The sequence below is a fragment of the Athene noctua genome, chromosome 13, assembly GCF_965140245.1.
Source record: "Athene noctua chromosome 13, bAthNoc1.hap1.1, whole genome shotgun sequence".
Classification (NCBI taxonomy): domain Eukaryota; kingdom Metazoa; phylum Chordata; class Aves; order Strigiformes; family Strigidae; genus Athene; species Athene noctua.
In genome coordinates, this window is record NC_134049.1 from 21,328,354 (window position 1) to 21,345,433 (window position 17,080).

Here is a 17,080-nt window from a genome sequence, read left to right on the forward strand (position 1 = left end):
CCCAGAAAAACGCTTGTTTCTGTGCCAAGCGTGTGGGCTGCGTGTGATCATCTGACTCTGCCGCCGCTATTGATTATACCAGCGGGCAGCAGGAACTGTCCCAACCACGGCCAGAGCTGGCTGCAGGAGGGGAGAAAACAGCACCCCGGCTCCGCAGCTTTCGGATGCAGCCCAGCATGCTGCAGTCTTTTTCAAACAGCTGCTTATTTTGTTATTTTTGTTACTACATTTTGGGGTTTTTAGCATGTGAAGCAAGTGGCCGCGGGGAGGAGGACAAACACCTGGTCTGCCTTGTCCTCCCCATCCCTCGAAGGCTCTGGGCTGCTCTGGCTGTGGGTTCCCCCTCCACTTCAGCCTCACCAGCTGGCAGAGGACCGCAGGGAGAGCCCCGGCCGGCTGACCGCATCCAGCCTCCTATCAGCATAGTTTTCCTTCCGTCAGGCAATTAAACCCGGAGGTGGGTATCTGGCTGTAAGATTTGTGCATCCCTTAGGGCAGAGAAAGCTGCAGCTCAGGTTACCGCCTCCCTGCTGCCCTACAGCAACCTTTCAAGGTCCTCCAGCCAAGGGAAGGGAGCGGGCAGGAGAGAAAATACAGCTGAAGGGGGGCTGCTTTCAGCTGCTTGCTCCGATCGATGGAGGAGAGCAAGAGGGAAGCAACTATAGCTTTCTGCCGGCTCCAGATGATGCCGCATAGTTTCCCTTTTAAAAGCATGAGCTGGGCTGGAGAAATAAATATTTGCGTTACAATTCCTGTTGGAAACGAAAGACTGTGTTTGGAGAGAGGGTGTTAAACGGAAGTCACCGGGGCCAATGCAGTTTGTTGCTGTGACTGTTTTATTTGCTGGGTGCGATCCTGCTCCCAGCTGTTCCCTGCCCTGCTCCCAATAGGGACAAGCGGCAGCTTCAGCAGTGACCGAGGAGGGGTCACCCCCCCCCCCGGGGGCTTAAATTTAGTCTGGGGCAGGAGAGCTGAGTGGGCAGCTCAACCTGTAGCTGTGGAGGCTCTGGAGGACAGACAGACAGCCCCAAGCTGGATGCGGCTTGAGGGCTCAGCCCCTTCCCTCTGCACTTTCTTCCATTTTCTCCGAGTTAGGTGCAAAGGCTCTGGCTGAGGGCACATTGCCAATGCAGTCCTCCTCGGCTGAACAAAATGTCCCCCTGTCCTGGGGCCTGGTTTTTCGGTGAGGCCTCGGCTGTGCAGCACAGTGGGGGCTCTGCTCCCCTCGGGGTGTCCCTGCTCCTTCCCAGCGGCACCCACACCTGCGCCCAGCCAGGGAGCGCAGCTTGGGGATTGTGGAGTGGGAGAGTGAAGAAAGGGCTGGAAATCCCGGACGCGGGTTTGCGTGCTGGGAAGGTGCACGCCTGCCCGTGGGGGAAAGCTCCGAGGCAGAGGCCGATGTCCAGGCTAGGGAGGCTGCTGCTGCTGCTGGGAAGGGCCGGAGGGAGAAGCGAGGCTGCGCACCGCGGCGGCGAACCCGTGTCCTGCCCTGGGGTCACTGCTCGCACGGTTTGGGGGTACAGCACACAGCCAGAATAAAGCAAAAAAAAGAAAGACTGATGTTGGGCCTCGGGGAGCTTGGCTTGGTGGTGGGCTCGCACAAACGCAGCCTTGGGGTTTCCTCGAAGGCCCCTGGCACGCCCGGCTGCGGAGGTGCCCCCGGCTGGGGCGCAGAGCCCGGGGGCCTGCAGACGCCCCAGCCCTGCCCTGCCCTGCCCGTCCCTCCTCTGCAGGCAGCACGGTGGGTGTCGGGCAGGGCCGCCTGCCACCATTTTAGCGGCGGCAGCGGTGCTACCGCCTGCCGAGGCGGTAACCGGAGCCGCGGCGGGGGGGACACGGGCACCGGGGGACGCGGCGCTCTGCCGGCAGAGCCGAGCCGGCCCGGGGCGGGGCGGGGAGCGGCAGGGCTCCGCCGGCTCCTCCGTCCCCATCCCGGCGGCTGCCGGGGCCGCTGCCCTCGCTGCTGCCGGCCCGGGAGGCGGTGGCGCCCCCCGCCCCCCCGCCGGGGAGGGCTTCCTGTCCCCCGCCTTCCCCTGGCCGCCCGCCCGCCGGGGCCGGCCGAGCCGCGGGGAGGGGAGGGGGCTGCGGGCGCTTCCTGCCGCCGCCCCCGCCGGGGCAGAGCGGAGCGGAGCGGGGCGGGAGCTCAGCCCGGCCCAGCCCAACCGAGCGGCGCTTCCCCGGGGCGAGCGAAACTTCCCGGGGGGCTGCGAGAGAGATTTCAATTTGGGGTTTTGTGGTGGTTTGGTTGGTTTTTTTTTTTTTTTTTAAATTTATTTTAAATTTTTCGACACTTTCGGCGGGGACCCCGGGGCGGAACCGCCCTCGCCGAGCCTGCGGCGGCCGGGAGGGGCCGGTGACCGCAGCGCCGCCGGCCCCCGGGGATGGGCTCCGGTGGGGCGCCCAACGCCTAGCCCGGCTCGGCTCGGCCCGGCCCGGCCCCCCGCGGGCAGCGGGGCCGCGCAGCATGGCCGCGGAGCTCAGCGCCGAGGAGGAGCAGGTAGGTCCCCGCCGGGCTCCCCTTCCCCGGGCCGGGCTGTGCAGGACCGGACCCCGTGCGCTGCCCCCCCCTCCCCGGTTTGGTTTGGGGTTTGTTTTTTTTTTTGGCTACCCCTCTTTGCAGCGCTGTTTTTACTCCAGCGGGGCGCTTCTCCCCAAGGAAAGCCCCATCCGCACCCTCCTCCCCCCCCCCCCCCCCCCCCCCCCCCCCCCCCAGCCTGTGCAGCCCCCCCATCCACGCAGCCCCCCGCCCAGCGTGCACCCCAAAGGCCTTGGCGGGGCCTGTTCCCCGGGCGCGCCGGGGTGCTGCAGCGCGGGCTTGGGGGTCACGCACCCCCGAAGCGGCGTGTGTGCCGTCCCCCCGTGCCCGCAGGCCTCCCCCCGTGGGCAGGCTGCCGTGGGGATGCGTGAGCACGCGCTTCCCACGCCCCGGGCCTCCCGTGACGTCCCGGCTTCCTCCGCCGGCCCTTGCGTCACCGCGGGAGGATGTTGCCGGGCTCGGGGAGCGGGGCCGATGAGCCAGCCGGGGCGCGCCGGCTGGGGGAGAGAGCAGCCTCTGCCTCCCCCCTCCTCCTTCCCTCCCCTCCCCACCCCGGGGGTGCCCACCCGCCTCTGCAGCCGCACCCCGAGCCGCGGCCGCCGGGGCGACCCCTCGTGTGCCGTCCCCCCCGCGACCCCCGGGACGCGGAGCCGGGGCTGGCCCTGGGCACGGCGTGACACCGGCCGCCTCGCTGGCCTCGGGGGCTGCAGCGCGGAGGCCAAAGCGACCGGAGGGTCAAGTGTTCTGGTGGGTCGGTCGGTTGGTTCTCTGGTTTTTAAAGCATCCCTCGTTTGCCCAGTGAGGCTGAGGAGGGTTGGTTCCGAGCCCTGGGGTTCCCAGAACACCCGCGCCCCGCAGGGAATGCTCGCCCGGAGGAGCTGGCAGAGCCCATCGCCCAGCTCCCAGGCTTTCCCCTCCACCACACCTCCCTCTTCCCAGCGCCGCGCCGGGAAGCGAGGGTCTCTCCAGGGTCGTGAGGGCTCCAGGACAAGGGGCGTTTGTGCCCCGGGTCCCCACAGGTGCCTCGTGATTTGGCTTACCCCTGCGCTGCGGGGGGGGCAAAGCTCCCAGCGGCGGGGGTTTTTGACCCTGCTCTGTCCGGGGAGAGGGATCGGAGATGTTTGGTTTGTGCGGGGATGTCAGATGGGGAAGATGAAGGGCATCTGCAATAATGGCTCCAGGTTTGGATTATTGGAGTGGGGCGGGGGAAGGCTGCCCTTGGTGCTGTCCTTGATGAAAATAGTGGAAGTTTCTCTTTTCCATGGGTAAGTTCTGGTTGGGGCTGGGACATCCCCTTCCTGACACCCTTTCGTCCCCCACGGGACCATCAGGATTTCCTCCTCTTGATCTGCCATCAAGCCAGCGGGGAATTCACCCCTCTCCTCTCCAGGCCACCCTTGGGACATCTCCTGCTCTGTAGGATGTCTGCAGCTCCCTCCCCAGCCCATCCCGCAGGGACCAGAGGAGCCAAACTCATTTTCCTCGGGGATTTTCAGCCCAGCTGCAGTTTTCACAGGACCTATTTGCCCCCCACCCAGGCTGAAGAAGGCGGGTGGGTTTGCTGCCAGCGCAGCCTGGGGGAGGAGGGCTCGAAGAGCCTCCTCCGTGTTCCTGCAGCAATGGCTTTGTCACCACCCTGCCCTGGCGCAGCGAAGCGGGGACTTCGATGACGCCAGCGCTCCAAAGACCAGCATTGTTCAAAACGCCTGGCCGCGGACGATTTCACTCACAGCGCTGCCGTCGCTCACAGAAACGGGGCTTCTTGCTGCAGCTCTGGGTCACGGGCTTCCTTTCCAGCCCGTGGAGTGATCCCTGCTGCGCTCGGCTCAACACCTGTATAAATCCATGTGAGATCAGGGCCAGAAACGATGATGAGACCCGGTGGAGCGTGCAAGGGGGGCAGAGCTGTGGCCGGTATTGATGCTCAGCTCAGTAACTCCTGGCTTGCCTGCTGTTGAATGTCAGCACTGGTAAGTTTTGGATTTCATTTTGCTCCCACAGAAAGCGAGGGAAAGCTGGAAGTCATGGCTGAGCCGCCCTCCAAAGCCCAGCACTTGTTCTCATAGGTCTTGCCCCTTGCAAAAAAAGCCAGCGTCCCTCGTGATGGGTGCTGGAAATGGGATTGCTTGAAGAGTGATGGGTTAAATGTTGAGGAAGGAGACCTGAGTCTCACATTGCATCTTCTCCCACTGCCACCATGCCCCTCGGGACCCCTTGACATCCTTCCCATCACCTCAGGGCACTGTCCCCATCTCAGGCTTCAGTGTCTCTTTGGTCCGAAGGGCAGTGGGAGCGTGCCTGGCGCTCGCCCCCATCCCCAGGCCCTCCTGCACGTGCTGGGGAAGCAGCATCTCTGCTGTTATTTTGGGTTGGCATCTCAGGCCCAGCCCAGCCCTGGCTTTTGGGCAGCTGGGGGCGAAGTGGGGGTATGGGCAGTAAGGTTGCCCATCTTGGCTCATGGGTAGGATGTGTTTCTATATACATACACGCGGATGCGTGTGTTGTGTTAAAGCTGAAGATGGTTTCTGTATTGCCCCGTTTATCTTCCCATCCCTCTTCAACAGAGGAGAAATCATTAGAAATTTAGGCCACGAAAGAGTTGCTTTTGTTTTGGCAAAGTGGAGGCTGTTGGAGATGAAGACTTGGGAATAAAGGCAGCCTGTAAGTACAGCTCCCAGGAAAAGCTGCTGCTGACTGGGAGGTGGGAATGCGAGGCGAGGAGGGTGTATAACACCCTGTCTCCTTTGCTCCCCCCTTCACCCACTCTCCCCCTGCCCAGTCCCTTGCCCCCAGCAATTGCAGAGATGGGGGGGGCAGCCAGTTGACCATGGCACGCTGCTGTGCTGGGAGGGCTCACAGTGCCTAAAGGGGTTTTTTGTGAGGGCTTGGAGCTGAGCTGTTGAAATCTGTGTTCAGATTCCTCCTGGTGCTGTCAGAGGCAGATCCAGCCCAATTCTGTGAGTTCCCTCCCAGTTGGCTTGCCCAGCTGCCTTGCCAGAGTCTTATACTGAGTTAGGGAGCATCTGGCTGCGATGTGCTGAGGGTCTGGGCAGGCCCTTAGCGGCTTCCAGCAGCCGGGCAAGCTCGTATCCTTCCAAAAATGCCTGCTGTGATGCCGGGCAGGCTGTGGAGAGACCCCTCAGACGAGCTGGGCTACTTCAGCTCATCCCATGAGAGGGTCTCACTGTCCCTGCTAAGCCTCATGCCACCGATAAACCCTGGCCCTTCGCTTCCTCCCATCGGAAGTCATTAACGCCGACGAGCTTTTCTGGCTGAATAGTTCCCAGTAACTCCATGCCGCCGCCTGACATCCAACACCGCCGCCTGTCCGTGCTCCCTGCTCTGGGAGACAGCCTTCAGCGCTCGCTCTCTCTCCTCCTCCTCCTTGCGCTGTCATCATCGTCATCCGCTCTTATGAGGATGGGAACTCCTCTGTTTTGGGGTGTGCCTGGGTGGGAGCGAAGCGTTTCAGGGGCTCCCTCCATCCTGTTCGCATCCTTTGAGCAGTATGTGGTGGAAGGCTGGGCCGTGCTGCCCTGTCTCCCTCGGGGCTCCTGTATGGGACCGGGGTCAATACGCAGCAGAAAGCAAAGCTGCTTCCATCAGCACAGGCATTCAGGAATCTACGCCCACCTTGCAAACACATCAGTAAAAATACATTTTGGGGGTTTTTTTTGCTTGTCTTCTGGTCTTTAAGCCTTTTGGGAAGTTGCAGGTTGAGGTTTGCGACTTTGTTCTGTCAGTGATAGTCAGAGAAGTTTCTTTCTCGGTTTCTTGTGGTTTCGGGTGTGCGTGGTGCTGGTGCTTTGGGAGGGGAGCGTGTTCATTCAGGATGGCCCTGGCGTATTTTGGGATGGGCTTTGGGGAGCAGTGGGAGCATCCTGGGACCCTCCTGGCCCGAACCATTCTCATCTGGTCTTCTGCGGCCATGTGAAACTGGCCTTACTGGGTGAGCCGGTCCATGTCCTGTAGCATATTGAAGCGTCAGCCCTCGACACCGATCTTGCTCATTACGTGTGTTCACACGGCCGGGTTCACTGCTCCACGGTGGAGCTGCAGCCCCAGGAGCTGCTGCCAGGTGACGGGTACCCGCTGTGCTGGGGTTGCTGTGTCTGACCAGGAGTTTACTGCTGTGAAATCCTCCTTGTGCTCCCTCTCTCCCTTCCAGAAGCGTCTCCCAGCCCCGAGGCCATTTTTTCCAATGCTGTCACTCCCCCACTTGCTGCTTTCCCGGCACTGGCGTTGCCTCTGTCTCCATGCCCCTTGCCCTCACCCCCTTTGCCAGTATCCGCCGCAGAGCTCCCCGCTTCACCCCGAGGAGCTGCTGGGTTTCAGCCCCTGCCTCTGCACCACGGGCCATGTAACTCCCACTGCAACCAGGGATGTTCCTCGGGCACTCCTCCTCCTCCTCCTACCCCGTCTCACTGCACACCCCTCGTCTCTCCCACAGGCGACCAAGCAGTTCCTGGAGGAGATCAACAAGTGGACAGGCCAGTACAATGTGTCCCCGCTCTCCTGGAACGTGGCCGTCAAGTTCCTCATGGCCCGCAAGTTCGACGTCCTGCGGGCCATCGAGCTCTTCCACTCCTACCGGGTAAGCGAGCGAGGCTGGGTCTCTGTGAGAGATCTCTGGTCCCAAGGACGACCCTCCCCCTGCTTTTTTTTTTTCTTTTTCCCACTCCCTTATGAGTTTTATCCAGCTGGAAAATCCTTTTTCAGCCAAGGCGAGTCGCCATGGAGATCTCGCCGACCCGGATCCCCTCCCCTCCGCCAAGAGCAGTGTGTGTGCTCGCAGGGTGCCCTCCTGCCCGCAGAGCATCTCACCATATGTAAAGGATATATATGCATATATAGTTTTCCCATCTTGGTTTTGTAAAGCTGCTTCTCCCCATGCTGGGGACTGTGGTGCTGCAGCCAGCTGAGATCCTCTGCTGGAAAATGGGGCCGTGGAGCAGAGGTTTCCCTTGGAGGACTGGGTGCCCCACGGGGGAGTGAGGTGTGGGGAGGGCTGGGGTGCCCGTGCCGGCCGTCACGCCAGCTCCCTGCCCGCAGGAGACACGGCTGAAGGAAGGCATCGTGAAGCTGAAGCCGCACGAGGAGCCACTGCGCTCGGAGCTGCTCAGCGGCAAGTTCACCATTCTGGTAGGTGGGGGCATCCCCCCCTCCCCGAATTACCCCAGCTCGTAACTGGGGTAACTTATCCCAGCTCCGCTCCATGCGTGTGCCCTCGGGTGTCATGGGAGCCTGATGCCGTTTCCTTGCCAGAGCGTGCGGGACCCCTCGGGAGCCTCCATCGCCCTCTTCACAGCCAAGCTGCACCACCCCAGCAAGAGTGTGCAGCACGTGGTGCTCCAGGCGCTCTTCTACCTGCTGGACCGAGCGGTGGAGAGGTGAGCCTGCCTCCGCCGAGGTACTGACTCTTACCGCAGCGTGGCCCTGGGGAGCCCTTTCTCTCCCAGGGGTGAGGGGAGATGCTGCTGCTCGCTGAGGTTTTGATAAAATCCTTCCAAAAGGCTTTGCAAGGAAAAGGTGTGGTGTCTCAAATGGGAATGTGAATTCCTGAAGGTGAGATTGTGGCTGAGTCTGCGTGCCTCTGGGTGTCCCATCTCTAATTAGGGGAGAGAAGAGGTCACAGCTCCCTGTGGCTTCAAATTCCCTGTCTTCCCCTGGTTTGACCTCAAGCCAGTCATCCCTACGGAGGTGTTCAGCAGCAGAACCGAATTCCCCAAGCCCTGAGCCAGGTTCTTCACAGCCTTTCCCTGCCTGTGTCCAGGTTTCAGTTTAGCAAGACCCCTGATTCCTGCAGGCTTCACTCAGGGAGCAGGCAGCCCCCCCCCCCGCCACTGGCGAGACGTAACGTGAGCCCTGCCAAAAATATAAAGCCGGGATGTCCCGTTTATTCCTGCTGGGCTGTTCTGTTTTTGAACTTACCCGTCACGGGCAATGCAGCTGAGACAGGCTTAAGACATGAGCCAGGCTTAAATAAGGGTTGTAGGAAGAGGTGGTGAAGCAGCTGGGAAATGTGGAAGCAAGCTTTGGGTCAGTGGGTGCTTCTGGAAGGAGAGAAGGGGATTTTTTTTGGGGTCAACAAGCTGAAGATGAAGTTAGTGTGGGGCAGATCTGCTCATGCAGGAGCCAGGCAGTTGGATGTTGTGAGGTTGATGTTGCTTTTTCACCTCTCTCAGCTTCGAAACCCAAAGGAACGGGCTGGTGTTCATCTATGACATGGCGGGCTCGCAGTACACCAACTTCGAGCTGGACCTTAGCAAGAAGATCCTCAACCTGCTGAAGGTAAGGGCCGGAGGTGACCCGGGGTCCGGGAACGGTGCGCGGGCCACTCGCTCACCGAGTACGTGAGGTCCTGTGGTTTTGGCGTACATGTTCCCACCAGACCATGCTGACCACGTCTCGGCTGAGGAGCACCGGCTCCCACCCTGCAGGACCTCGGGAGGGTGTTGGGAGCCTGCCAGGCGGGACCCGGCCACGGCTGCGGTGTCCCGTGGGTGGGAGGGGATCAGCTGTCCCCGTGCCGGATTCCTCTCGCAGCTGCTGGCAGCACTTTTGGGAAAACAGATGCAAATTATTCTTTAATCGTGCTGGCATTTAGTGCCTCCTCCCTTCTCCGGAAAAAAGAAATAACAGTAAATAATGTCCGGGGTGTGTTCTCACAAATCCTGGCTCCCAGGCTTCACCTCTCCCCCATGGAGCCAAACCCTCTGCCTATCTAATTCAAAGGAAATAATTTGTTTCTGTATCAGAGCATAAAAATAAGTGCGGCCATGTGTGAGGCATGCTTCGGATGTGACGTTGCCACCTTTGCTGGCCGTCACCTCTGCGTTCGTCACCTCTGCTGGAACGCGTATTGTCGCCCCCAGCAGAGCGCGGAGAGGGGCTGGTTCCTCCCTGATGACGTGGATCTGACCCCTCCTGCCCGCAGGGTGCCTTCCCGGCTCGGCTTAAGAAGGTTTTCATCGTGGGAGCGCCCATGTGGTTTCGCGTGCCCTACTCCATCATCAGCCTGCTGCTGAAGGAGAAGCTGCGGGAGCGGGTGAGCGCAGCCCCCCCCCCCTGCACGGGACCCTCGGCGGGGAGGGCTGAGGCTGTTTTCCGTTTGGGACAGGATGGTGTAAGCAGCTTGTGCCCCTCAGCCCCGTCCGCCAGAAGCTGCTGAGCCCAAATCCATGGGAAACTGAGGCTTTCTTGGCCTATTTCGTAGGGCACAACCTGTTTCAGTATTTTCAGCAAATATCTTGAACCTCTTTTGAAATCACCTTTGATTTCTTCCTCTGTGGTGAGGCTGCCAGCAGCAGCAGGCGGAGGGAATGGTAAATGATTAAAGGGAAAGGAAACATCTGCTGAGCACGCAGGAGAAATGCGCTCAGGCGCTATCTGACAAAGTCAAAAATACGTAAACCAGTATTCTCAGCATCAGCAGTGCTGCTGGTAGGGCCCTTTTCCAGCCCAGTGCCTCCCTGGGCTGGACTTTACCTCTCTGCTTTTGGTAGGAGCTTGGAGCCCCTTGTAAATTTGGAGCTGGGTGCTCCCAGCACTCTGGGAGCCAGCCCCTGCCGCTCCACTGGTGTTCCCCTTGGGAGCCCTCCCGGGGCGGGCGAGGAAGGGGGAAGACCCCGATGTTGTAGGGGGACATCTCCGAGCTCCATCGGAACTGCGCCAGGCCGTTGTCCCTGTCCCCAGCAAATCCTCTCCATCCTCCTTGGAGTCACCTCTGCCCCTCTTCTCCCTCCTGCAGGTGCAGATGGTGAAGATGTCAGAGCTGAAGGAGCACCTGCCCCGGGAATGCCTCCCTGAGTACCTCGGGGGGTCCCTCAAACTGGACCCTCTGAGCTGGAACTGCCGGTTCCTGCCCCAGCAGAACGGGCACCCCGACCCCCTGGATGAGCTCATCCTGGTGCCGCTGGTGGCCCCTAAAGATAACGGATCCGTCCACGTCCCCGGGCCCAAGTCCGTCACCCTCCAGGAACTGCTGGATCATGTCAGCCACAAGCAGAAACGAGGCATCTACGAAGAGTACGAAGATATTCGGCGCAGGAGCCCGGCCGGCACCTTTGCCTGCTCTTTGTGAGTAAGGGGGGGAAGGAGCCAGGTGTGGGCCAGCGTGGGGGTCCCCTCTCTTTCTCCAAAAAATCTGGTTTCCCCCCTCCCTGTGCTTCTGCTGCTCAGCGGTGGCCCGTCTGCCTCTTTGGGGTGTAGTGCTTTGGGTTAGCGATGGAGACCCCCGGCCTAGCGATGCTGTGAGCCCCCTTTACGGCTCCCACAGCCGCCGAGGGTCGGAGGGAGCCTCGCAGGGGAAAGCGGGGACTAGGACCTGGCCGGGACTCTGCTTCCCGAGGCTTTGGCCAGGTGATGGCAGCAGAGCCCAGGCTGTGGGCTCTGGAGGCTTGCGCAGAGGGAGGAACGGTGCCTTTTCCTTCCCTGCCTGGAAAACATCCCTGCTTCCCTCTACCCTGCCTCCCAGGGCACCCTACAACCAGGAGAAGAACCGGTACGGGGACGTGCCCTGCCTGGACCAAACCCGCGTCAAGCTGGCGAAGCCGTATAGCCGCCCGGAGGTGAGCCAGCCTGGCATGGAAACTCGGGCTCCCGTGTGAAGCCGACACAGCCGTCCTGGCCACAGGGCTCCAGAGGGCTCACACTCTGCCTGCTTTTCTCTCCCCAGCTGACTGATTACATCAACGCAAGCTTCATGGACGGCTACAAGCAGAGGAACGCTTACATCGGGACGCAGGGTATGGCCCGAGCCACTGAGGGGTTATTTTGCTCCTGATGCGTGTGTGGGTGTCACTTCCCTGCCCAGCACCAGGCAGCGGCCACAGCGAGGGCCATCCCAGGAGCAGGGTGCTGCCAAGCAAGCCCCCCTCCTCTCTGGGTGTATTTACTCCTCTCCCAGTCTCCAGCCAGAAGGGAATAGAGTTTCTCCTGGGAGAGAGTGAGTGGGTCCATCCTCCTTCAGCTCAGAAAACAAGTCGTGGGCTGAACAGATCCCCACTAGCAGCGGTGATAGCAGCCTCCTCCTCCTGCCCCTAACTCAGCCCTGGCTTTGCCCCATCCGCCCCGGGGGGAAGCAGCGGAGAGGGGGGATCTGTTCTGAGCCGCAGGGATTCCGTGCTGGGGCAGGGAGCAGTCGGTGACAGCTCCAGGCAGGGCTGGTGGATCCACACCGGGGTCAGTCCCCACGAGAAGGGGCTGCAGGGGCAGCTGGGCAAAGGAGCTCGCCCAAATCCCTCAGGTTTTGGTCTGACGTGTGGGCTGTCCCTGCAGGGCCTCTGGAAAACACCTACGGTGACTTCTGGCGCATGGTGTGGGAGCAAAATGTCCTGGTGATTGTGATGACAACCAGGTGAGTGCTCATGGTGGGGGCACAGCCCTGTTCTTCTCTGCAAAATGAGCGTTTTCGCTGTTGGATGAGCAGCGCACTGCTCTCTGCAGTGACCCTGCAGCTGTGGTGCCAGCCAGAGCCCCGCAGGGCAGGGACGTCACATCAGGGGTGGATGTGGGGTCCTCAGGGGATCATGGTCGGGTGGAGTGGGATATGTGCCTGTCAGGGCAAGGAGGACATCACCAGCTTGTCCTTCTGCTCCCAGGCTGGAGGAGGGAGGCAGGAGAAAGTGTGGCCAGTACTGGCCCCTGGAGAAGGATTTCCAGGTGTGCTTCGGGGCCCTGACCATCACCAACCTGGGCGTGGAGAACCTCAGCCATTACAAGAAAACCGTCCTAGAGATCCACAGCTCAGAGGTGCGTGGCCGCAGCTGCCTGGTGAGGGATGGCACGGGGGTGCGGGAGGTCCTCCGTGGCCAGGGGCAGAGGAGAGGGGAGGGTCCAACCCCGCTGTTTTCCCCCAGACCAGGGAGCGGCGGCTGGTGTCCCATTTCCAGTACCTGAGCTGGCCGGACTACGGCGTCCCCTCCTCGGCGGCCACCCTCATTGACTTTCTGGGGGCCGTGAAGCAGCAGCAGAGGGTGGCGGTCAGCGCCCTGGGACCTCGCTTCAAGGGTCACCCTGGGGGACCCCCGATAGTGGTGCACTGCAGTGCTGGCATCGGCAGGACAGGTAACGGGGTAACACCGGCAGTGGGGCACATTTCCACCACGGCCTGGGGGCGAGCTGGTGGTTCTGGGGCGCATGTGCCCAGGGCTCCCCGCAGCCATTGGCCTCCATCGCAGCCTCCGCTTCTGCCACTGCGGGAGGTTTTACGGGGGTGCTGAGGGCTGCCCCACTCTGGTTCTCTGAAGGCTCTTCTTGGGGGCCGACGCCGTCCCTGTCGTTGTCCCCAGGTACCTTCTGCGCGCTGGACATCTGCCTGTCGCAGCTGCAGGATGTGGGCACGCTCAACATCTCCCAGACAGTGCTGCGCATGCGGACCCAGCGCGCCTTCAGCATCCAGACCCCTGAGCAGTATTACTTCTGTTACACCGCCGTCCTCGAGCACGCCCAGCGCGAGGGCCTGCTGCTCGCCAACCACAGCCGGGCCGGCCAGGAGAAGGGCTCACCGGGACACTGAGACCTGCCGCCTCCCCGCAGAAACCCCTTCCCATCCCGCCGGGGCTGCCGGAGCCGCCTCCACGCCCGCCGGGACTCGGCGCTCAGCACTGCTGTCGAACTGTGCCTTATTCACACCAACCGTGGCTGCCGCTCGCCCGGCGGCGGAGGACGGCGCGGGAAGAGGCTCTCGCTCCTCTCCGCGGTATTTCTGTCGAAGGGGTGGGTTGGTTGGGGGAGGTGGTTTTTCTTCTTGTTGTGGTTGGGTTTTTTTTAATTAGTATTTTTTTTGTTGGGACCATCTAAAATGTATCTAGAGAGGGGCTCTGCAGAGCCCTAGGAAATGTATTTCCAGTCATGCCCTCGGGTTTAGGAAGAGGCGCCTACTTCAGTCTTACCTGCCACTAAGTGTGTGTGTCTGTATGTATGTGTGTATATAATATATCCCTGCTGTGCCCACCCCTGGCTATTATATAGATACATATATACAAGCACCCGTTTGAGCAGCTCCCGCGGTCCCCACAGTCCTGCTGTCTCACTGCTGTGATCCCCGGAGCGTTGAGTTTGGTCCTGGCTCTGTCTTGTTTTCCCACCCCCAACCCCCGGCTCCTTTTTCCCTTTCCTGCCCCTCCTGCTCCTCGCAGGCAGCACTGGACCTGGTTCCTGCTCTGGGGGTGCTCAGCAGCATCCTCCTCCCCCCTTTTCCTTGTCTCATATTCCCCATCCTGATCTCCTGCCGGGAGACGGCAGCTCTGCTCCCGGGAGGAGGATGTGGAGGATTTTGCCCGTGGCCCGCGGGTCGGCCGAGGGGTAAGGAGCTCACGGTGTCCCCCACCCCTAGGGGCGCAGCCGCCGGAGTCACTAGGTACGAGGGGATGGGGACACGGAGGGGACCGACCGGCTCTCCAGGTTGCCCGGCTTTTCCAAGCCGGCAGTGGGAATCCGCGGGCCCAGCCCTGCGGTGAGTCACGGGCTGGAAAAGCGCTGAGCAAAAAACGCCAAAACGCTGGAGAGGCCATGAGCTGACCTGACCTCCGGGGCAGCAGCGCCTGCCCGGGGCACCGGGACTGGCAGCGCCTGCGCCTCAGTAACTTTATACTGTAATAAGCTCTTTGAATGTGTATATTCTTATTTTTTTATAATCTTGGGGGGTTGGGGTTTTTGTTTTGGGTTTTGTTTTGGTTTGGTTTTTTGTATTTAACATTAACTTGATCCAAGCCAGAGCCAGAAGTATTTGTAAATGTTCCTATTTTGCTCTCGTTCAGAGAAACATTTTCGTTGTTACTTTTTGGGTTTTGTTTTGTTTTTATTTGTACCGACATATAAATATACTACCAGTGACCAGTCCTCTCAGCTCTCGCGCTGCAGTTGGTCAGGGGCAGGAGAGGAGAGGGAGGGAGTTTAGGGCTTTGCACACCCCGCGGTCCTCAAAAGTGAGCTGGCCTCATCCCTGGGGACACGCTGCCCTGCCGTGGCCCCCTAGCACTGGGGGGGGCACAGGGCTGCATTCAGGGCCGTGCCGGGGAGCAGGGGGCTGGGGGTCCAGGGCAGCTGCCCTCAGAGCCCAGCAGCCCACTCCTGACCCGGGTGAAGCCCCGTGAGAGGGAGCCAGGCTGCCGGCAGCTTCCCTGGGCGGGCAGGATACAGGATGCCGGCAGGAGGGAAGGCAGCGAGGTGCGCTGTGCTGGACCTGAGGGGGACAAGCTGCCCCACTCTGAGCTCCCGCCTCTTTTCCCAGGGCCTGGCTGAGCCCCAGAGCATCAATCTGCTTTAAGCACCGGGCACTTGGGAGTCTCTTTCTTTGCATAGCCCTTTTCTCCAGCTGTCACCTCCCTCCTTTATCTATTGTGATGAATAATTATTGAGGAAGTGCCCAGGGTGTGCTGGCCACCCTGATGAGCAGCCCAGGAAACCAAACCTCTGTCTGCAAGGACCCCCCCCCAGCCGGGGCTGGAGGGGCAGCGCCATGCCCTGGATGGGGAGGCGGGACAGGCAGGGCTGGCTGGGGGATCTGCCTGCTGCTGCCTGCACCGCACAAGGCGCAGTGATTTGGGGGGGCTGGCAGGGTTTGCCTCTAACGCAGACGCTGTCAACAGCGAAAGGCTGGGCGGCGGCTGATCTGAACGTGATCCTGTCGCTGCTACCTGTAACGCTCAAGGGGTGGAAGCGGAGATTAAAGGAATGGGGTTGTTGGCCGCCTCTGGTGTTATTTCCTCAGCACCTACAGCTGTGGTTTGGGGAGTGTCTGCCGTCTTCCCGCGTTTGGGAGCATTCTGCAATAAACGCTGTAAAACGATGATGAATGGTGGCAGCGCTGGGGAAAGGCCTTTCGCTGCGGGATTTGGGGGTGAGGGCAGTGTTTCTGCCGCACCCGCTCTGAGCAGGCGTGTAGGGCAGAAAAACATGGGGGCATGGCTTGGGGGAACACGGCTGGGCTTCCTGTGGGCTTTACAGCCAGCCCCGGTGCCTTTGGGTGCAAGTGATGCCAGTCCCAGAGCTGCAGCCGCAGTCTGAGGCTTCGGGGCGAAGACAGAAAAGAGGCAGCTGGTGCGAATCAAGCCCTAGAGCCAGCGGGAGAGCATGTGCCCTAGAGCAGAGCAGCCGGCCCCAGTGAGGCTCCCAGGTGAGAGGAAACACCGGCGAGTGGGAAGAGCAGCACCTGTGTTTGCTCAGCTGGAGTTTGAAAAAGCCAAGCAGGCCAGTGTCTTTCTGGGACTGGCAGCGATGGAAGCTTTCCCTGGCGCTTGAGATGTGGGCAGGCTTGTCTGGGCCAAACCAGGGCGAAACACATGGGCTGGATGGCTGGAAAAGAACAGGAGGCAGCAGGGCATCCTTTTTCAAGGGATGCGTGCCACGACACCCACGGCTGTGTGAGAATGGGCGTTCTGAGCGTCCTCGGAGCTGTGTGTGTCCTGTCTGGGGAGCGCTTCTGTTTCAGCTGGAGTGTCCCATTCTTCTAGGTACCATTTTCTGTCCCTCTGTGCTCCTCAAGCAGCATCAGCCCACGCAGTCGGACCTGCAGAGCGGCTCCGCTGGCTCACACTGGCTTCCAGCTTTCCTCCCGGCGCCCGCTGCAGGGTGGCTCCAGCATCTGAGGGAGCCCCTTGTCTTCGGGGAGGAAGGAGCCCGGGATCCTCCTTCCTCACTGCCAAACACATTCCTCACCCCAGCTGGGCTCTCTTGTTGACACACCTGCAGAAAAGGGGGCTTGGGGCTTGTTTTTGCCTGTGTTGTGGGCCCTGGCTCAGTCGGGTTTGCAGCGAGGTGTCAGGTCCGGACCCGAAAGCTGCAGGTGGTGGCAAGGGTCCCGTGTGGCCCCATGGGTGTGCCTGGCCCCTGTTCCCCTTCCACAGGCTGCAGAATCCCAATCGAGCCTTTGCTGTGGGTGCAGGGAAAGGCAGTCACACCTTCAGCTTAATTCCATACGATGTGGGCACAGAGAACTGAAACATTTCCGAGGAGACCCAGGTCCTGGTCTGTCAGTGTCTCATCAGGAATACCAGGCAGCGTGGTGCTGGAGGGTGTTTAATCAAAAGGCGCTTCAGGCTGACGTTAATATTTATTTCTTTTTATGCTTAGTTTTTCTTTTTTGACTTTTAAAATGTTTCCCTTTTCAACTCTTGTGATGAGATCAGCCCATCAGTGGTTTTGGACTTTAAACTTGAGGTTTGAGGATTTTTAGCCAGCCTGGTGGCCTTCGACAGACAAATAACAGCAGAAGACGGGGCAGAGGATTTCTTTGGCTGCCTCCAGACTTCAGTCTCACAGTTGGTAAGCAGGGAGAAAACTGGGAACCACTTGGATACGCTGCTGTCGTAGACCTCGGCATCTCCCTTCACGGAGGGACGAAGATCCCATCTGTGCTGGAGGCGGAGAAAAAGGTTGTAAGCATTTTCCATGGGAAAACAACCCAAACACTCTCCCACCCTATTTCCAGGGCTGCATTTCTTGTCAAAGCCAGTGTTTTCAGCCCTCTTGCACAACACAACACAAGGTTTTGTTCCATCCACTCCTCCCTGTGCCAGCAGGTCCTGCTCAGCAACAGAA

General features: G+C 60.5%; 1 protein-coding gene across 2 annotated transcripts; it reads left to right on the forward strand.

The window, feature by feature from the left end:
- Positions 1–122: 122 nt before the first annotated feature.
- PTPN9 (protein tyrosine phosphatase non-receptor type 9) lies at positions 123–16,877 on the forward strand. Of its 2 annotated transcripts, none has more exons than XM_074917242.1 (13): positions 123–457; positions 6,987–7,130; positions 7,589–7,678; positions 7,802–7,926; positions 8,722–8,827; positions 9,474–9,584; positions 10,287–10,615; positions 11,013–11,106; positions 11,214–11,283; positions 11,816–11,894; positions 12,139–12,289; positions 12,397–12,604; positions 12,829–16,877. In XM_074917242.1, exons 2-13 carry the CDS (start codon positions 7,077–7,079, stop codon positions 13,053–13,055), a joined length of 1,644 nt encoding a protein of 547 aa, XP_074773343.1. In that variant the 5' UTR covers positions 123–457; positions 6,987–7,076; the 3' UTR covers positions 13,056–16,877. The 2 variants fall into 2 exon arrangements, with proteins under 2 accessions (XP_074773343.1, XP_074773342.1); XM_074917241.1 differs by lacking the exon at positions 123–457 and adding an exon at positions 1,866–2,497.
- Positions 16,878–17,080: the final 203 nt, after the last annotated feature.

Coding starts and splice junctions, on each gene's coding strand:
- PTPN9 (XM_074917241.1), top strand. CDS start 2,465: ATGGCCGCGGAGCTCAGCGCCGAGGAGGAGCAG. Junction 8,828..9,473: donor AGATCCTCAACCTGCTGAAG/GTAAGGGCCGGA, acceptor TCCTGCCCGCAG/GGTGCCTTCCCGGCTCGGCT. Junction 12,290..12,396: donor TAGAGATCCACAGCTCAGAG/GTGCGTGGCCGC, acceptor GTTTTCCCCCAG/ACCAGGGAGCGGCGGCTGGT.